Source organism: Agrilus planipennis, unplaced genomic scaffold, assembly GCF_000699045.2.
Source record: "Agrilus planipennis isolate EAB-ADULT unplaced genomic scaffold, Apla_2.0 scaffold7, whole genome shotgun sequence".
In the NCBI taxonomy this organism is placed as follows: Eukaryota; Metazoa; Arthropoda; class Insecta; order Coleoptera; family Buprestidae; genus Agrilus; species Agrilus planipennis.
The window spans coordinates 539,924-554,627 of NW_020439340.1; the positions used below are offsets into that span (position 1 = coordinate 539,924).

At 32.5% G+C, this 14,704-nt stretch overlaps 2 protein-coding genes and 1 long non-coding RNA gene across 4 annotated transcripts; 1 reads left to right on the forward strand and 2 right to left on the reverse strand.

The window, feature by feature from the left end:
- Positions 1–1,345: 1,345 nt before the first annotated feature.
- On the reverse strand, positions 1,346–8,653 carry LOC108739979 (polygalacturonase-like). 2 transcript variants are annotated; one of them, XM_018474120.2, is made up of 2 exons: positions 8,488–8,653; positions 1,346–2,595 (listed from the first exon to the last, which is right to left on the reverse strand). In XM_018474120.2, exon 2 carries the CDS (start codon positions 2,511–2,513, stop codon positions 1,419–1,421), a length of 1,095 nt encoding a protein of 364 aa, XP_018329622.1. In that variant the 5' UTR covers positions 2,514–2,595; positions 8,488–8,653; the 3' UTR covers positions 1,346–1,418. The 2 variants fall into 2 exon arrangements, with proteins under 2 accessions (XP_018329622.1, XP_018329621.1); XM_018474119.2 differs by lacking the exon at positions 1,346–2,595 and adding an exon at positions 7,087–8,319 and having other exon boundaries at positions 8,488–8,652.
- On the reverse strand, positions 4,330–6,191 carry LOC108739980 (polygalacturonase-like). Its single transcript, XM_018474121.2, has 2 exons — positions 6,183–6,191; positions 4,330–5,324 (listed from the first exon to the last, which is right to left on the reverse strand). The coding sequence occupies exons 1-2, from the start codon at positions 6,189–6,191 to the stop codon at positions 4,407–4,409; spliced, it is 927 nt and encodes a 308-aa protein (XP_018329623.2). The 3' UTR covers positions 4,330–4,406.
- Positions 8,654–13,400: 4,747 nt separating the features above from the next.
- On the forward strand, positions 13,401–14,698 carry LOC112905714. Its single transcript, XR_003231975.1, has 3 exons — positions 13,401–14,082; positions 14,212–14,321; positions 14,557–14,698. It is a non-coding gene; the product is annotated as an uncharacterized LOC112905714 (long non-coding RNA).
- The last annotated feature ends 6 nt before the right edge of the window (positions 14,699–14,704 follow it).

Sequence of the window (14,704 nt, forward strand, 5' to 3'; positions counted from 1 at the left end):
TGCCTAGTATGAATTTTTCCGAAAACATGGGTTCCTATTCTAAATATTGTGATTTAACGCTGCGATATATGTAAGTGATTTTTTGTATGGTAACAAAGATTCGCACTAACTCGGTACGTTTTTGGTTTTCAATAATATGGTGATTAAAAGCTTCTACAAGTGCTTAAAATCGCCGCTTCTTGTAGGACACCTATTTTCAATAGAAATTAAAAAATTTTCTTCTACAGGCTTTAGAACAAAGCTTTATCTATATTACTACAAAATTTCAAACCTTTGTTCCAAATATTAAACTCATGATATCTAGAACCGATAAGCATGTTTTACTCCACGGCGCGTGTACTATTGAATCTCCTTAATGTATCGGCATCTTTTGAGTATGTATACTGTTGGTACGTGCCGAGGCAGTTTTTATAAAAGATGTAATCGAGTAAATAGAAAAGGATTCGGTGTTATTTTTTAACGTATCGGCATCTTTTGAGTACTGTTGGTTCGTACCGAGCCGACTTTTATAGAAGATGTAATCGAGTGGACTAATTTCAAATATCAAAACAAAAAAAAAACTAAATTTTTTAAACCCTTGCCTAAAACTTATAAACCTAAATAACGATTGACTTTAATTGCGAATTTCTTAATAAATTGATTTTATTCTGAAACATATGGATGTTATTTTGAAACCTTAGAACTTATCCCCTACAATTCCAACACCAACTACCATTCCATATCCACGGTTTCTGTATTCGCAATATATTTATGAAACGTATACCCTGCGAATAAAAAGCTTTTACTGTATTACCTAAATTGTTACTGTAGCTGATCAGATGGCAGGGTACCCCCTTAGCAAATGTCATTGGTGTAGCCAGAAAATGATACCACCAGTGAAATTTACATATATTCATACATAGTTTTCATTCCTCGGAAAGTAAAGAATAATTCCATAACAGGCCGAAAATTGAGATGCACGTTTTTATATTCAGTTTTTATATCGGTTTTTGTAAATAACATAATTATGTTGGAATATATCTGAAGCCGTACCCAAAAACTGATACAACCAGCGAAATCTGCATATATTCATACATTGTTCTTGTCCCTTGGAGGCTTAGTGCCACAGCCAGTCAAAAATTAACGTGTGCGTTTTCACGTTCAGTTTGTACAGGTGGTTCTTGTAAATAACATAGTTATACTTGTTTATCCCAAACCGCACCCAAAAACTCTTGTTACTATTGGGATCTGTATATATTCTTTCATGGTTTTCGTACCTCGGAAGTTTAGAATAATTATGTAATGTACCTTGAAGGCATGAGACTAAATTCTTCGTAAACATTCCATTAAAAAAATCGAGCGTGGATCGTATTTTAAAACATTCATAAAATATTTATTTACTATTTATACATATATGTACAAGTATAATATAATATTGTTTAACATTGAACTCCTGAATTTGGTGGGACTCCAGTACACGAGATGTTGCTACGTCTGCTGCCTGTGACATCGACATCTGTCCATTTCCAATCTGAGGCTACACCTTCTGCAAGAAGTACGAAGACATTGACAGCACGTTGTTGTACCCTGCCATAAATATTATCCAACGTAAAATTTCTAATAGTAAATCCCCTTGAGGGACGCCCAGTGGGTCCGCCATTTCGATAGTCGCCTCGTACCACTATACCAAAATTGGTAATATTTCTCATAGTTATATCTTCATACTTGATGTCAAGTACTTGGCCTGTTGCGTTAACAATGGTTTTAATCCGAATTCCGTTTTCCGAATTAACCACAGTGCAATTTTTAACGTGAACATTTTGGACCACGTTGTTTCTGCGGCCACCAACGGAACCGATGGATATTCCATGACCACCGGAACAGTGGTTGTGAAAAAAGTTGCAATTTGTTCCCGAACCGATCGCGAAACAATCGTCTTGATTAAAAATTTGACTGTTTTGAATCGTTATATCATTATTTTCGTTCAAATCAAATCCGTCAGTATTATGCCCACCCCTTGAATCCCCGTCCAAATTATCTATTATGATGTTCGAAAACACGACATGATTGCAGTGGGTAACGGAAAAAACATGTTTCGGGGTATTTCTTACGTTCAACCCTGTGACAGTTGAATAATTTAAGTTGGTCGTGCGGAAAAATTTCGGTTTTGATTTGCCACCATTTCCACCTTGTCCATCCCACCACCTTTCGCCATGACAATCGAATTGATGTCCAGGTTCTCCTATGACAGTGATGTTTGAGCCTGAGACCACAATAAGATCGTCTTCCCATTCTGCATATTCAAATCTTATGATTCCTTTGAAAGTTATTGTAGTACCACTTCGAAGTGATCTTAATAATAAAGTTCGATTTGCAGGCACTGTGAAATTTTCTATTACAATCTCAGTGCATTGTCGCTGAATAGAGTTAAGATTGTTCAAGGAATTGCCCGTCAGGGTGCAGTTATTATTTTGTGTGAAAACTGTCGCAACTACTATTGCTAATCCAACCAACACTTTCAAATATAACTTCATAATGGTAATGAAAGTCTTACGTATTTAGGTAAATTGATTGCTGATTTTTTGCTTTGGACGGTGGCGATGTTCAGTGTAAGTGCTGAAAGGTAAAAACTTTGTTACTTCTATCAGACATCCAGTACAAAATAAACAAAAGAAAATACTTTAAGTATTTGAAAGTTAAATTAGTAGAACTCTACGTGTTTCGGGAAGTTAAACCTTTGTTGAGTTCCAACTAATCAAACTAGCAATAATTCAAAAACCTTTTATTTTCTTTTTTTATATAATACATCTATGTGCACACAACCTACATATGCACATTCTTTCGTAGTTTTCATACTCGGAAAATTTTATGATCAATTTGTAGGACNGAGATGTTCGAAAGTATGTTCAGCAGATGATGTTGGATTTACATACGTATAAAAATTTTAAAAATTTTTGCAAGTGGATTACTATCCCAAATAGAAATAAAGAAGTCACAATTACGGATTATGAATGATTAATTGTTTATAATAACACAGTAACAGAGCTTGAGTATTTATAGGCATCACTATCGATAATTAATGTATCAATTAGGTAGATAAAATTTACACGGGCTTAATTGAGGGGAAAATAAATCAAAAACATTCCATTGTTTTTATTCTGAGAAAAACCTTTAGTACCAATTTATTTTATCACCTCCAAGAACCACCATTTACCAAGTATTACCAAAATCATCACGGTAGCTGATCAGTTAGCTGGTATCCGCCTTAGCAAATGTCATTGGTGTAGCCCCGCTCAGCCTTTGAAAAATGTTTAAAATTCAATTTACGATTAGACAATCCTCAATGATCTCTTTTTTTACAGAGATCATTAAACTCCGTTTTTTTTTAAGACAAGCAAGTTTACGTAAAGATTCAATACTTAAATTAATAATTGAAATTTTAGTCTAAAACAAATAAATGTCCGCTTGTCTGATCCCGACGGATTAATCGGTTTCTTTGCCCAGGAATTTGTTAATTAATATTCAGAATAATAATTATGTAACAGGTTGACAACTTAGAACGCGCACTTATGTTTATATTTTTATGTTGTTTTTCAATAAAAAGAAACGCAGCCACAAATTGTGGAGAACTCTAAATTTCACATATTTCCCTGCATATTTTTAATCCCTTACAACGCTCATAATAATTTTATAGGAGATTGAAAATGAGATCCATTTGTACATCGTCTTCATGATTGGAACGTTTAGAATGATTGTGGAACAAGCCGAAAATTGACGTGTGCTGTTTGAGTTCAGTTTTAAGAGCGATCTTTACATAAAAAAAGTTGTTATATTTCTTTATCTCAATCAGCACGCTATAACTGATGCCACTATTGAAATGTACATATATTTTTACATGGTTTTCATTCTTCGGAAGGTAAAGAATAATTCCAGAACAAGCCGAAAATTGACGTGCGGCTTTTCACGTTCTGTATGTAGGGGCGCTGTTTGTAAATAACATGGTTATGGTAGAATGAAGATTCGGGCTATAGGGCCGTGGTCAACGCAGCACTACCACTGAGGATGTCAGCCGCAGTAGCTGACGAAACGTCTAGACAGAATAGTTCACTTAAACCACGACCCTATAGCCCGAATCTTCATTCTACTATGAATTCCGGGCGTGAAAGCCTTTGTTCTGACATGGTAATATTTGTTTATCTCAAACCGCACCCAAAAACTCTTGTCACCACTGGAATCTGTATATATTCTTTCATGGTTTTCGTACCCCGGAAAGTTTAGAATAATTTTGTAATGTACCTTGAAGGCATAGGATTAAATACTTCGTAAACATTCTATTTAAAAAGTCAAGCGTGGATCGTATTTTGAAACATTCAGAAAATATTTATTTGCTATTTATACATATACGTATAAGTATAATATAATTTTGTTTAACATTGAACTCCTGAATTTGGTGGGACTCCAGTACACGAGATGTTGCTACGTCTGCTGCCTGTGACTTTGACATCTGTCCATTTCCAATCTGACGCTACACCTTCTGCAAGAAGTACGAAGACATTGACAGCACGTTGTTGTACCCAGCCGTGAACATTATCCAGAGTAAAATTTCTAATAGGAACTCCCCTTGAGGGATGCCCAGTGGGTCCGCCATTCAGATAGTCGCCTCGTACCACTATACCATAATTAGTAATGTTTTCCAAAATTATACCTTCATACTTGATGTCAAGTACTTGGCCTGTTGCGTTAACAATCGTTTTAATCCGAATTCCGTTTACCGAGTTTACCACAGTGCAATTTTTAACGTGAACATTTTGCACTACGTTGCTTCTGCGGCCACCAACTGAACCGATGGATATTCCATGACCACCGGAACAGTAGTTGTAAAAAAAATTACAATTTGTTCCCGAACCGATCGCGAAACAATCGTCTTGATTAAAAATTTGACTGTTTTGAATCGTTATATCATTATTTTCGTTCAAATCAAAACCATCAGTATTATGCCCACCCCTTGTATCCCCGTCCACATTATCTATTATGATGTCCGAAAACACGACATGATTACAGTGGTTAACGGAAAAAACCTGTTTCGGGGTATTTCTAACATTCAGCCCTATGATAGACGAATCGCTTAAGTCGGTCGTGCGGAAAAATTTCGGTTTTAGTTTGCCACCATTTCCACCTTTTCCGTCCCACCACCTTTCACCATGACAATCGAATTGATGTCCAGGTTCTCCTATGACAGTGATGTTTGAGCCTGAGACCACAATGAGATCGTCTTCCCATTCTGCGTAGTCAAATCTTATGATTCCTTTAAAAATTATTGTAGTACCACTNATCAGCCTCAATCCCTAATAACGTCTTTTTCTTACAAAGACCTTTAAACTCCGTTTTTTTTAGGTAACGTAAACATTCAATACTGAAATTAAGCATTAAAATTTTAGTTTATAACAAATAAATCTCCGCTTGTCCGATCCCGATGGATTAAACAGTCCTTTGCCCAGGAATTTGTTAATTAATACTCAGAATAATAATTGTAAAATATGTCGAAAATTTAGAGCGCGTACCTGCTTAAGTTTATATTTTTATGGTATTTTTGAACGAAAAGAAGCGTACCCATAAGAACTAAATTAACACAAAAGTGCGTATATTTTGATAAATCATAAAATATAAAAACTATTAAGTTGTTTAAGAGAGTTCATAATTTTGTTTCCTGCACCAATATAAATGACACCCTTAAAATTGCCTAAAACTAGTAAATGGTCAAGCCAAAAGGTCACTGCGTACCAGACTCAATGAACATACGTAAAAACAAGCATGTTATTTAACCGTCTTTATATAAAAAACCGTTGCTATGTGGAATCAGACCATGTAACCAATTTAGAAAAAATACTTAAAAGTTAATAATTTTACAACACTTAACTGAATGCTAAAAAACAAAACTTAAGTTAATTTCTCTCTGATTAGCTTTTTTATTATACATCTACTAGTTTTTTATGTAACACGTTTTATTACATTTTATTTATTATCAAATTGTACTTAGAGTCAATTTAATTTTTAATTGTTTTTGTATACCACGTGCTTTTAAAAATTAATAATATTTATGATTTTATCTTTGCAGTAGTATTCTCTAGTCTTTTGTATTGTTTATTAAGATTTTAAGTATTTATTTGATTTTTTTACTTTTCTACGTATTGTTTAGATCTCACATCATTCATGATGATTATATCTCACAATCAGTAGCAACGTAAGCATTCGCGGCTAGTGTTACAATGTTTAGATATGCCATGGAATTCTGGCTTGGTTGTTTAAGTAGAATAAACCAAATATTATTAAGATATATTTAGATTATTCGGAACGTGTAGCCGTAGTCTAGCAGGATATAAAATTCTGATCCTGCTGGATCAAGGGATATATTTTAACTTAAAAGATTTTATGTCAGATTTAAAATTATTGTCCAGGAATTTGTTAATTAATACTCAGAATAATGATTGTATTACATGTCGACAAATTAGAGCGCGAACTTATGCTTATATTTTTATGGTATTTTTCAATAAAAAGAAACGCAACCAAAAATTGTGGAGAACTCTAAATTTCACATATTTCTCTGCATATTTTTAATCCCTTACAACTCTCATAATAATTTTGTAGCAGATTGAAAATGAGGTCCATTTGTACATAGTATTAATTATTGGGACGTTTGGAATGATTGTGGAACAAGCCGAAAATTGACATGTGCTATTTGAATTCAGTTTTAAGAGCGATCTTCTCACAAAAAAAGTTGTTATATTTCATTATCTCAAGGAGCGCATATATCTACATTTATTCTTAAATAGTTTTCATTCCTCGGAAGATAAAGAATAATTCCAGAACAAGTCGAGAATTATCGTACGGGTTTTCACGTTCAGTTTTTAGGGGTGGTTTTTGTAAATAACATGGTTATATTTGTTTATCTCAAACCGCGCCCAAAAGCCCTGGTCACCACTGGAATCTGTGTATATTCCTTCATAATTTTTCGTACCTCCGAACGATTAGAATGATTGTGTAATGTACCCTAAAGGCATAAGATAAAATTCTTAGTAAAATTCTATTAAAAAAGTCAAGCGTGGATCGTATTTTGAAACATTCAAAAAATATTTATTTGCTATTTATACATATACGTATAAGTATAATGTAATTTTGTTTAACATTTAACTCCTGAATTTGGTGGGACTCCAGTACAGGTGAAGTTGTTTAATGTGCTGCCTGTAATACTAACGTTGGTCCATTTCCAGCCTGAGGCTACACCGTCTGCAAGAAGCACGTAGACGTTGACTGCATATTGTCGTACCCAACCGCGAACATTGTCAAGAGTTAAGTTTGTAATAGGGACTCCCGCTGTAGGATGTCCAGTGGGTCCGCCATTCAAATAGTCGCCTCGTACCAATATACCAAAATTGGTAATATTTCTCATAGTTATACCTTCGTACTTGATGTCACGTACTTGGCCTGTTGCGTTAACAATGGTTTTAATCCGAATTCCGTTTTCCGAATCTACCACACTGCAATTTTTAACGTGAACATTTCGGACCACGTTGTTTCTGCGGCCACCAACTGAACCGATGGATATTCCATGACCACCGGAACAGTGGTTGTGAAAAAAATTACAATTTGTTCCCGAACCAATCGCGAAACAATCGTCTTGATTGACAATTTGACTGTTTTGAATCGTTATATCTTTGTTTTCGTTCAAATCAAATCCATCAGTATTGTGCCCACCCCTTGAATCCCCGTCCACATTATCTATTATGATGTTCGAAAACACGACGTGATTGCAGCGGTTAACGGAAAAAACTTGTTTCGGGGTATTTTTTACTCTCAACCCTGTGACAGTGGAATAGTTTAAGTTGGTCGTGCGGAAAAATTTCGGCTTTAATTTGCCACCATTTCCACCAAATCCGTCCCACCACCTTTCACCATGGCAATTGAATAGGTGTCCAGGATCTCCAATGACAGTAATGTTTGAGCCTGAGACCACAATGAGATCTCCATCCCATTCTTCGTATTCGAATCTTATGGTTCCTCTGAATATTATTCTAGTACCATTCTGAAGTCTTCTTAATAATAAAGTTCGATTTGCAGGCACTGTGAAATTTTCTATTACAATCTCAGTGCATTGTCGCTGAATAGCGATAAGATTGTCCAACGAATTGCCCGTCAGGGTGCAGTTGTTATTTTGTGTGAAAACTGTCGCAACTACTATTGCTAATCCAAGCAACACTTTTAAATACAACTTCATAATGGTAATGAAAGTCTTACGTATTTAGGTACTTAAATTGATTGCTGATTTTTTGCTTTGGACGGTGGCTGAAAGGTAAAAAGTTTGTTATTTCTATAAGACATTGAGTACCGTTGAAACATTTAAAAAAGTTTTGTTCCTTTTACTGTGTTTCGAATATGTTTCATAATTTCCTAAGTGAAGAATCTGTTTCTTCTATCGGACAACATATACTTATGTAACAAAAAAAAGCTTACCTTCGAATCTATCACCAAGAATCTTTTTTTAAGTATACCTATCAAAATTAATGTTTTGATTTACATACGTTTAAACAATTGTATTATATTTACAACAGGATTACTATCCCAAATAGGAAGAAAGATAAATGGTACAATTACAGATTATGAATGAATAATTATTTATAATTGCACAGTAACAGAGCTTGGGTATTTATACCTATCACTATCGATAATGAATTTATCATTTAGATAGATAAAATTAACACGTGATTACTGTTGTACGTAGGAGGAACAAAGGGTGCCCACCATCCCTTCAAAACTCAATATTCCATTGTTTTCATACTGAGAAAAACCCTTAATACCAATCCATTCTATCACCTCTGAAAACTATCATTTACCAAGTACTATCAAAATCGTTATTTTAGCCCCCTTAGGGAATGTCATTGGTGTAGCCCCTTTCAGCCTAAGATCAGCCTCAATCCCTAATAACGTCTTTTTCTTACAAAGACCTTTAAACTCCGTTTTTTTTAGGTAACGTAAACATTCAATACTGAAATTAAGCATTAAAATTTTAGTTTATAACAAATAAATCTCCGCTTGTCCGATCCCGATGGATTAAACAGTCCTTTGCCCAGGAATTTGTTAATTAATACTCAGAATAATAATTGTAAAATATGTCGAAAACTTAGAGCGCGTACCTGCTTAAGTTTATATTTTTATGGTATTTTTGAACGAAAAGAAGCGTACCCATAAGAACTAAATTAACACAAAAGTGCGTATATTTTGGTAAATCATAAAATATAAAAACTATTAAGTTGTTTAAGAGAGTTCATAATTTTGTTTCCTGCACCAATATAAATGACACCCTTAAAATTGCCTAAAACTAGTAAATGGTCAAGCCAAAAGGTCACTGCGTACCAGACTCAATGAACATACGTAAAAACAAGCATGTTATTTAACCGTCTTTATATAAAAAACCGTTGCTATGTGGAATCAGACCATGTAACCAATTTAGAAAAAATACTTAAAAGTTAATAATTTTACAACACTTAACTGAATGCTAAAAAACAAAACTTAAGTTAATTTCTCTCTGATTAGCTTTTTTATTATACATCTACTAGTTTTTTATGTAACACGTTTTATTACATTTTATTTATTATCAAATTGTACTTAGAGTCAATTTAATTTTTAATTGTTTTTGTATACCACGTGCTTTTAAAAATTAATAATATTTATGATTTTATCTTTGCAGTAGTATTCTCTAGTCTTTTGTATTGTTTATTAAGATTTTAAGTATTTATTTGATTTTTTTACTTTTCTACGTATTGTTTAGATCTCACATCATTCATGATGATTATATCTCACAATCAGTAGCAACGTAAGCATTCGCGGCTAGTGTTACAATGTTTAGATATGCCATGGAATTCTGGCTTGGTTGTTTAAGTAGAATAAACCAAATATTATTAAGATATATTTAGATTATTCGGAACGTGTAGCCGTAGTCTAGCAGGATATAAAATTCTGATCCTGCTGGATCAAGGGATATATTTTAACTNCCGTATTTTTTGTGGTCTGATACTATTTCCTTATCTGTACATTTTTTTTTTTTTAATCATCCTGTGAGAACGTGAATTACAGTTATAAATCTCTACTGTTTTTTTACGTTATACACGTGTCAAAGACTAAAAAGTCTCCGAAATTTTTTAAGGTGTTTTTCTAATATTTTTTATAATGATAAACCTGTCTCCAGATAAACCTGTCTTTTATGATGCAATATATTGTTATCAGTATAGCGTTGCTTCAACGGTAGTCATGTAAAAATTGGATAATTTATGCTACAAAAATCATAAGTGTTTAGTCTTGTGACTATTCCCTAATTCCTACCACTTAACATAACTTTAACTCTACAGGTGTAATCATATTGAATAAAGCTTGACAGTATTCATTTCTCTGAAAATGCTCAAATTTCACTTTTATGATAAAAATTGTTCTGTTTGCGTTTGCTGTATGACTGCGCTAATATTTAATTCAGAACTAAATAAAAATCTAGATTTATTACATTTCTTGCATGAATTGGGAGAAGAATGTGATTATTTATAATTGACTTGAAGGCTTAAACTTCTTCAAACTGTTGCACAACTATTTAATTTAAGTGATATTTCTAATTTTATTACTCGCCTGATGTCTTGATAAAAAATTCGCTGATGAAAATCGTATTCCTTTTATTGACAAAAAAAAAACAAACACAAAGGCAAGTCAATTAATTCCCGATAACTGGAACCTCAAGCCTTCTTATCGGATTATAAGAAGCATTAGAGGAAGTTGTTATATGATATTAACGATTACAATTAGATGATTTTAATATATTAGGATGTGGTCCAGGGACGAATCGTCCATTAAGGTGCTCGAATTTAGAGTCCGTTATAGTCCTTTATCCACCCAGTTTATGCGTAATATTCTGCAATATCTCCATATCTCGAAAACATGAAAATATTTCTATAACATCCCCGCCAGTGTTCAAAATCTGCAGAATATGCAGCATCATACATGTGCTATCTTTAGTTCATCCGAAAGAACACCTCTCTAGCTTTCTTTCTACGGGTTCTAAGCCTGCAGCTTTTTATTTTAATCACTTGGGAATAATGCCAAAAATAATTGAACCTTGTGCCAGTCTGAAAAGTTAAACTCGAAGCAGGAAAAAATATATAACAAGAACAAGTCGCTAAATATATTAATAAGTAATTAATTATTTCAACGTAATATATGCGGATTAATAAGAAGATAGTATTGAGTTTCACGTAAAGAAGTTATTTTCGTATGAAAAATCGTTTTCTATTTTCCTTTACAGTTAAATTATTCTTGTTACAGTATTTGCTGTATGTTGGGTTGCCTGTCTCTCACATTACAAGTTGTAATTTAATTTATTGATTAAAAAGTATAAATTAAAATCCCTAACTCCGTTCAAGTGCAAGGAGTGCAATTTAAGGGTGACAGTTAAACATAATACTACATTGAACCCAGAATTTCAGCTCAATTATAGTTCTTATTTTAAATTGCCCCGGCGCCTCCACCACAATTTCCAATAAAATTTTGGTTAATTATTAATAACGTTTAAGTATCTGAATGAATGTCTTATTTTCGCTATCAACCCAATAGTTTGCAATACAAATTAATTAAATACTCATATTTAGCAGCAAATCACTTTTTAATAGCTCAAAATAAAAATGTGTGGGTTTTTCAACCAAATTTAACATGAACAAGTTAAAACTATTACTGAGTAATTAATAATTACAACGTTATATTTGAGGATTTGTAAGAAGATTATATTGAATTTCACGTAAAGAAGTTATTTTCGTAAGGAAAATCGTTTTCTATTTTCCTTTACAGTTAAATTATTGCTGTTATAGTATTTGCTGTATGCTATCGATAATGAATTTATCATTTAGATAGATAAAATTAACACGTGATTACTGTTGTACGTAGGGGGAACAAAGGGTGCCCACCATCCCTTCAAAACTCAATATTCCATTGTTTTCATACTGAGAAAAACCCTTAATACCAATCCATTCTATCACCTCTGAAAACTATCATTTACCAAGTACTATCAAAATCGTTATTTTAGCCCCCTTAGGGAATGTCATTGGTGTAGCCCCTTTCAGCCTAAGATCAGCCTCAATCCCTAATAACGTCTTTTTCTTACAAAGACCTTTAAACTCCGTTTTTTTTAGGTAACGTAAACATTCAATACTGAAATTAAGCATTAAAATTTTAGTTTATAACAAATAAATCTCCGCTTGTCCGATCCCGATGGATTAAACAGTCCTTTGCCCAGGAATTTGTTAATTAATACTCAGAATAATAATTGTAAAATATGTCGAAAATTTAGAGCGCGTACCTGCTTAAGTTTATATTTTTATGGTATTTTTGAACGAAAAGAAGCGTACCCATAAGAACTAAATTAACACAAAAGTGCGTATATTTTGGTAAATCATAAAATATAAAAACTATTAAGTTGTTTAAGAGAGTTCATAATTTTGTTTCCTGCACCAATATAAATGACACCCTTAAAATTGCCTAAAACTAGTAAATGGTCAAGCCAAAAGGTCACTGCGTACCAGACTCAATGAACATACGTAAAAACAAGCATGTTATTTAACCGTCTTTATATAAAAAACCGTTGCTATGTGGAATCAGACCATGTAACCAATTTAGAAAAAATACTTAAAAGTTAATAATTTTACAACACTTAACTGAATGCTAAAAAACAAAACTTAAGTTAATTTCTCTCTGATTAGCTTTTTTATTATACATCTACTAGTTTTTTATGTAACACGTTTTATTACATTTTATTTATTATCAAATTGTACTTAGAGTCAATTTAATTTTTAATTGTTTTTGTATACCACGTGCTTTTAAAAATTAATAATATTTATGATTTTATCTTTGCAGTAGTATTCTCTAGTCTTTTGTATTGTTTATTAAGATTTTAAGTATTTATTTGATTTTTTTACTTTTCTACGTATTGTTTAGATCTCACATCATTCATGATGATTATATCTCACAATCAGTAGCAACGTAAGCATTCGCGGCTAGTGTTACAATGTTTAGATATGCCATGGAATTCTGGCTTGGTTGTTTAAGTAGAATAAACCAAATATTATTAAGATATATTTAGATTATTCGGAACGTGTAGCCGTAGTCTAGCAGGATATAAAATTCTGATCCTGCTGGATCAAGGGATATATTTTAACTTAAAAGATTTTATGTCAGATTTAAAATTATTGTCCAGGAATTTGTTAATTAATACTCAGAATAATGATTGTATTACATGTCGACAAATTAGAGCGCGAACTTATCCTTATATTTTTATGGTATTTTTCAATAAAAAGAAACGCAGCCGAAAATTGTGGAGAAATCTNAGCCTCTTTAATTATAAATAATTGTTGAATATTTTATTTTTTGTTGAAAAGTAATTTTCAAGACTATTGTGTTATCGTTCTAGAAAATATAAGTAATAATTATATTCCAGCATCGTTATAAGCGCGAAAACTAGTTTTAAAGTTTTGGGCAATTATCTATATGCAATCCAACTTACACTGGTGCATGAACAATTGCATATGGAATGTTCTTTAGTTTATTTTCTTAATTCCTTGGTTTCCAATAACAGCTAAATTCGTTGCTGCTTTCACATTATAATTTTACAATACGGTAAAATTATTTTCAATTATATTATTGCAGTAAATACTATTTTACTTTTGATTTCTTTTTTGGTGTATTTTTATTAAAACTAATGTCTGGTTCTTTATTGAAGAGATGTAGTTAATTCACTTTTTGTTCAATATTCGCATAATTATACATTTAAATGTTGTTTTAATTGTTTTAATAGGAATATTACATAAACTCTGGACATGTGTAGTTGGGGTAATTCGTTATTAGTATAACTGAACACACCTATAAAATATATTATCTATGTATCACAGGTATAGAAGGAATTTTTATCTATGGACTTCCGCCTCGTTTCATCTTGATTTCTATGATCTTCATCTTGTCCGTTCTTCGAGAAGACGACGTGCCACCATTTTTGCAGTCCGTAAATGGAAACAACGCCTGAAGGTACTTAACCCTAATTCTTATTCGATTTTTATTTGATTGTGTGGAATGCGTTTCAATTTAGTGATTGATGGATTTCAATTACCATTGCTTCGACAACATACAACTAATGATATTAAATTGTTTTAACAGGTTTCTATTAAAACATAGTAAATGTACATGGAGAGGGGAAATGTGGAGAAGCAAAGTCTCCAATCATGCTTGTTTCGCGTGGTTATAGAAATGGGTCATTTGTGGAAAGGGTAAGGAATCTTCAATAATTTTATGAAGTTGTACTTACGAAATGATTCATTATTTTCCAAATCTTGTATTCCATTTGTTTGCAAAAATAATTACCACTATAAATTTTTACTCTTCTGAATTGTAATAGTTAAGTATTGATTTTGATAGTGTACTATTTGATTAGTGTTAGTTATGGTTCTTAATATTTTAAAACGTGATATTTAAAATGAAGCTCACATTAAATTATTTCAACAGGATGTCATTTAAACATATTAAATGAAGAAGAAGACAAAAAGTAAATAGGATTCAAAACCTAGAGAATTGGAGTCCCCCTAATGTTCTCTCCCCTTGGCTGTGAAAGGTGCGATTTTTAGAAAATGTATGCAGTCCGATTTACGCTGAT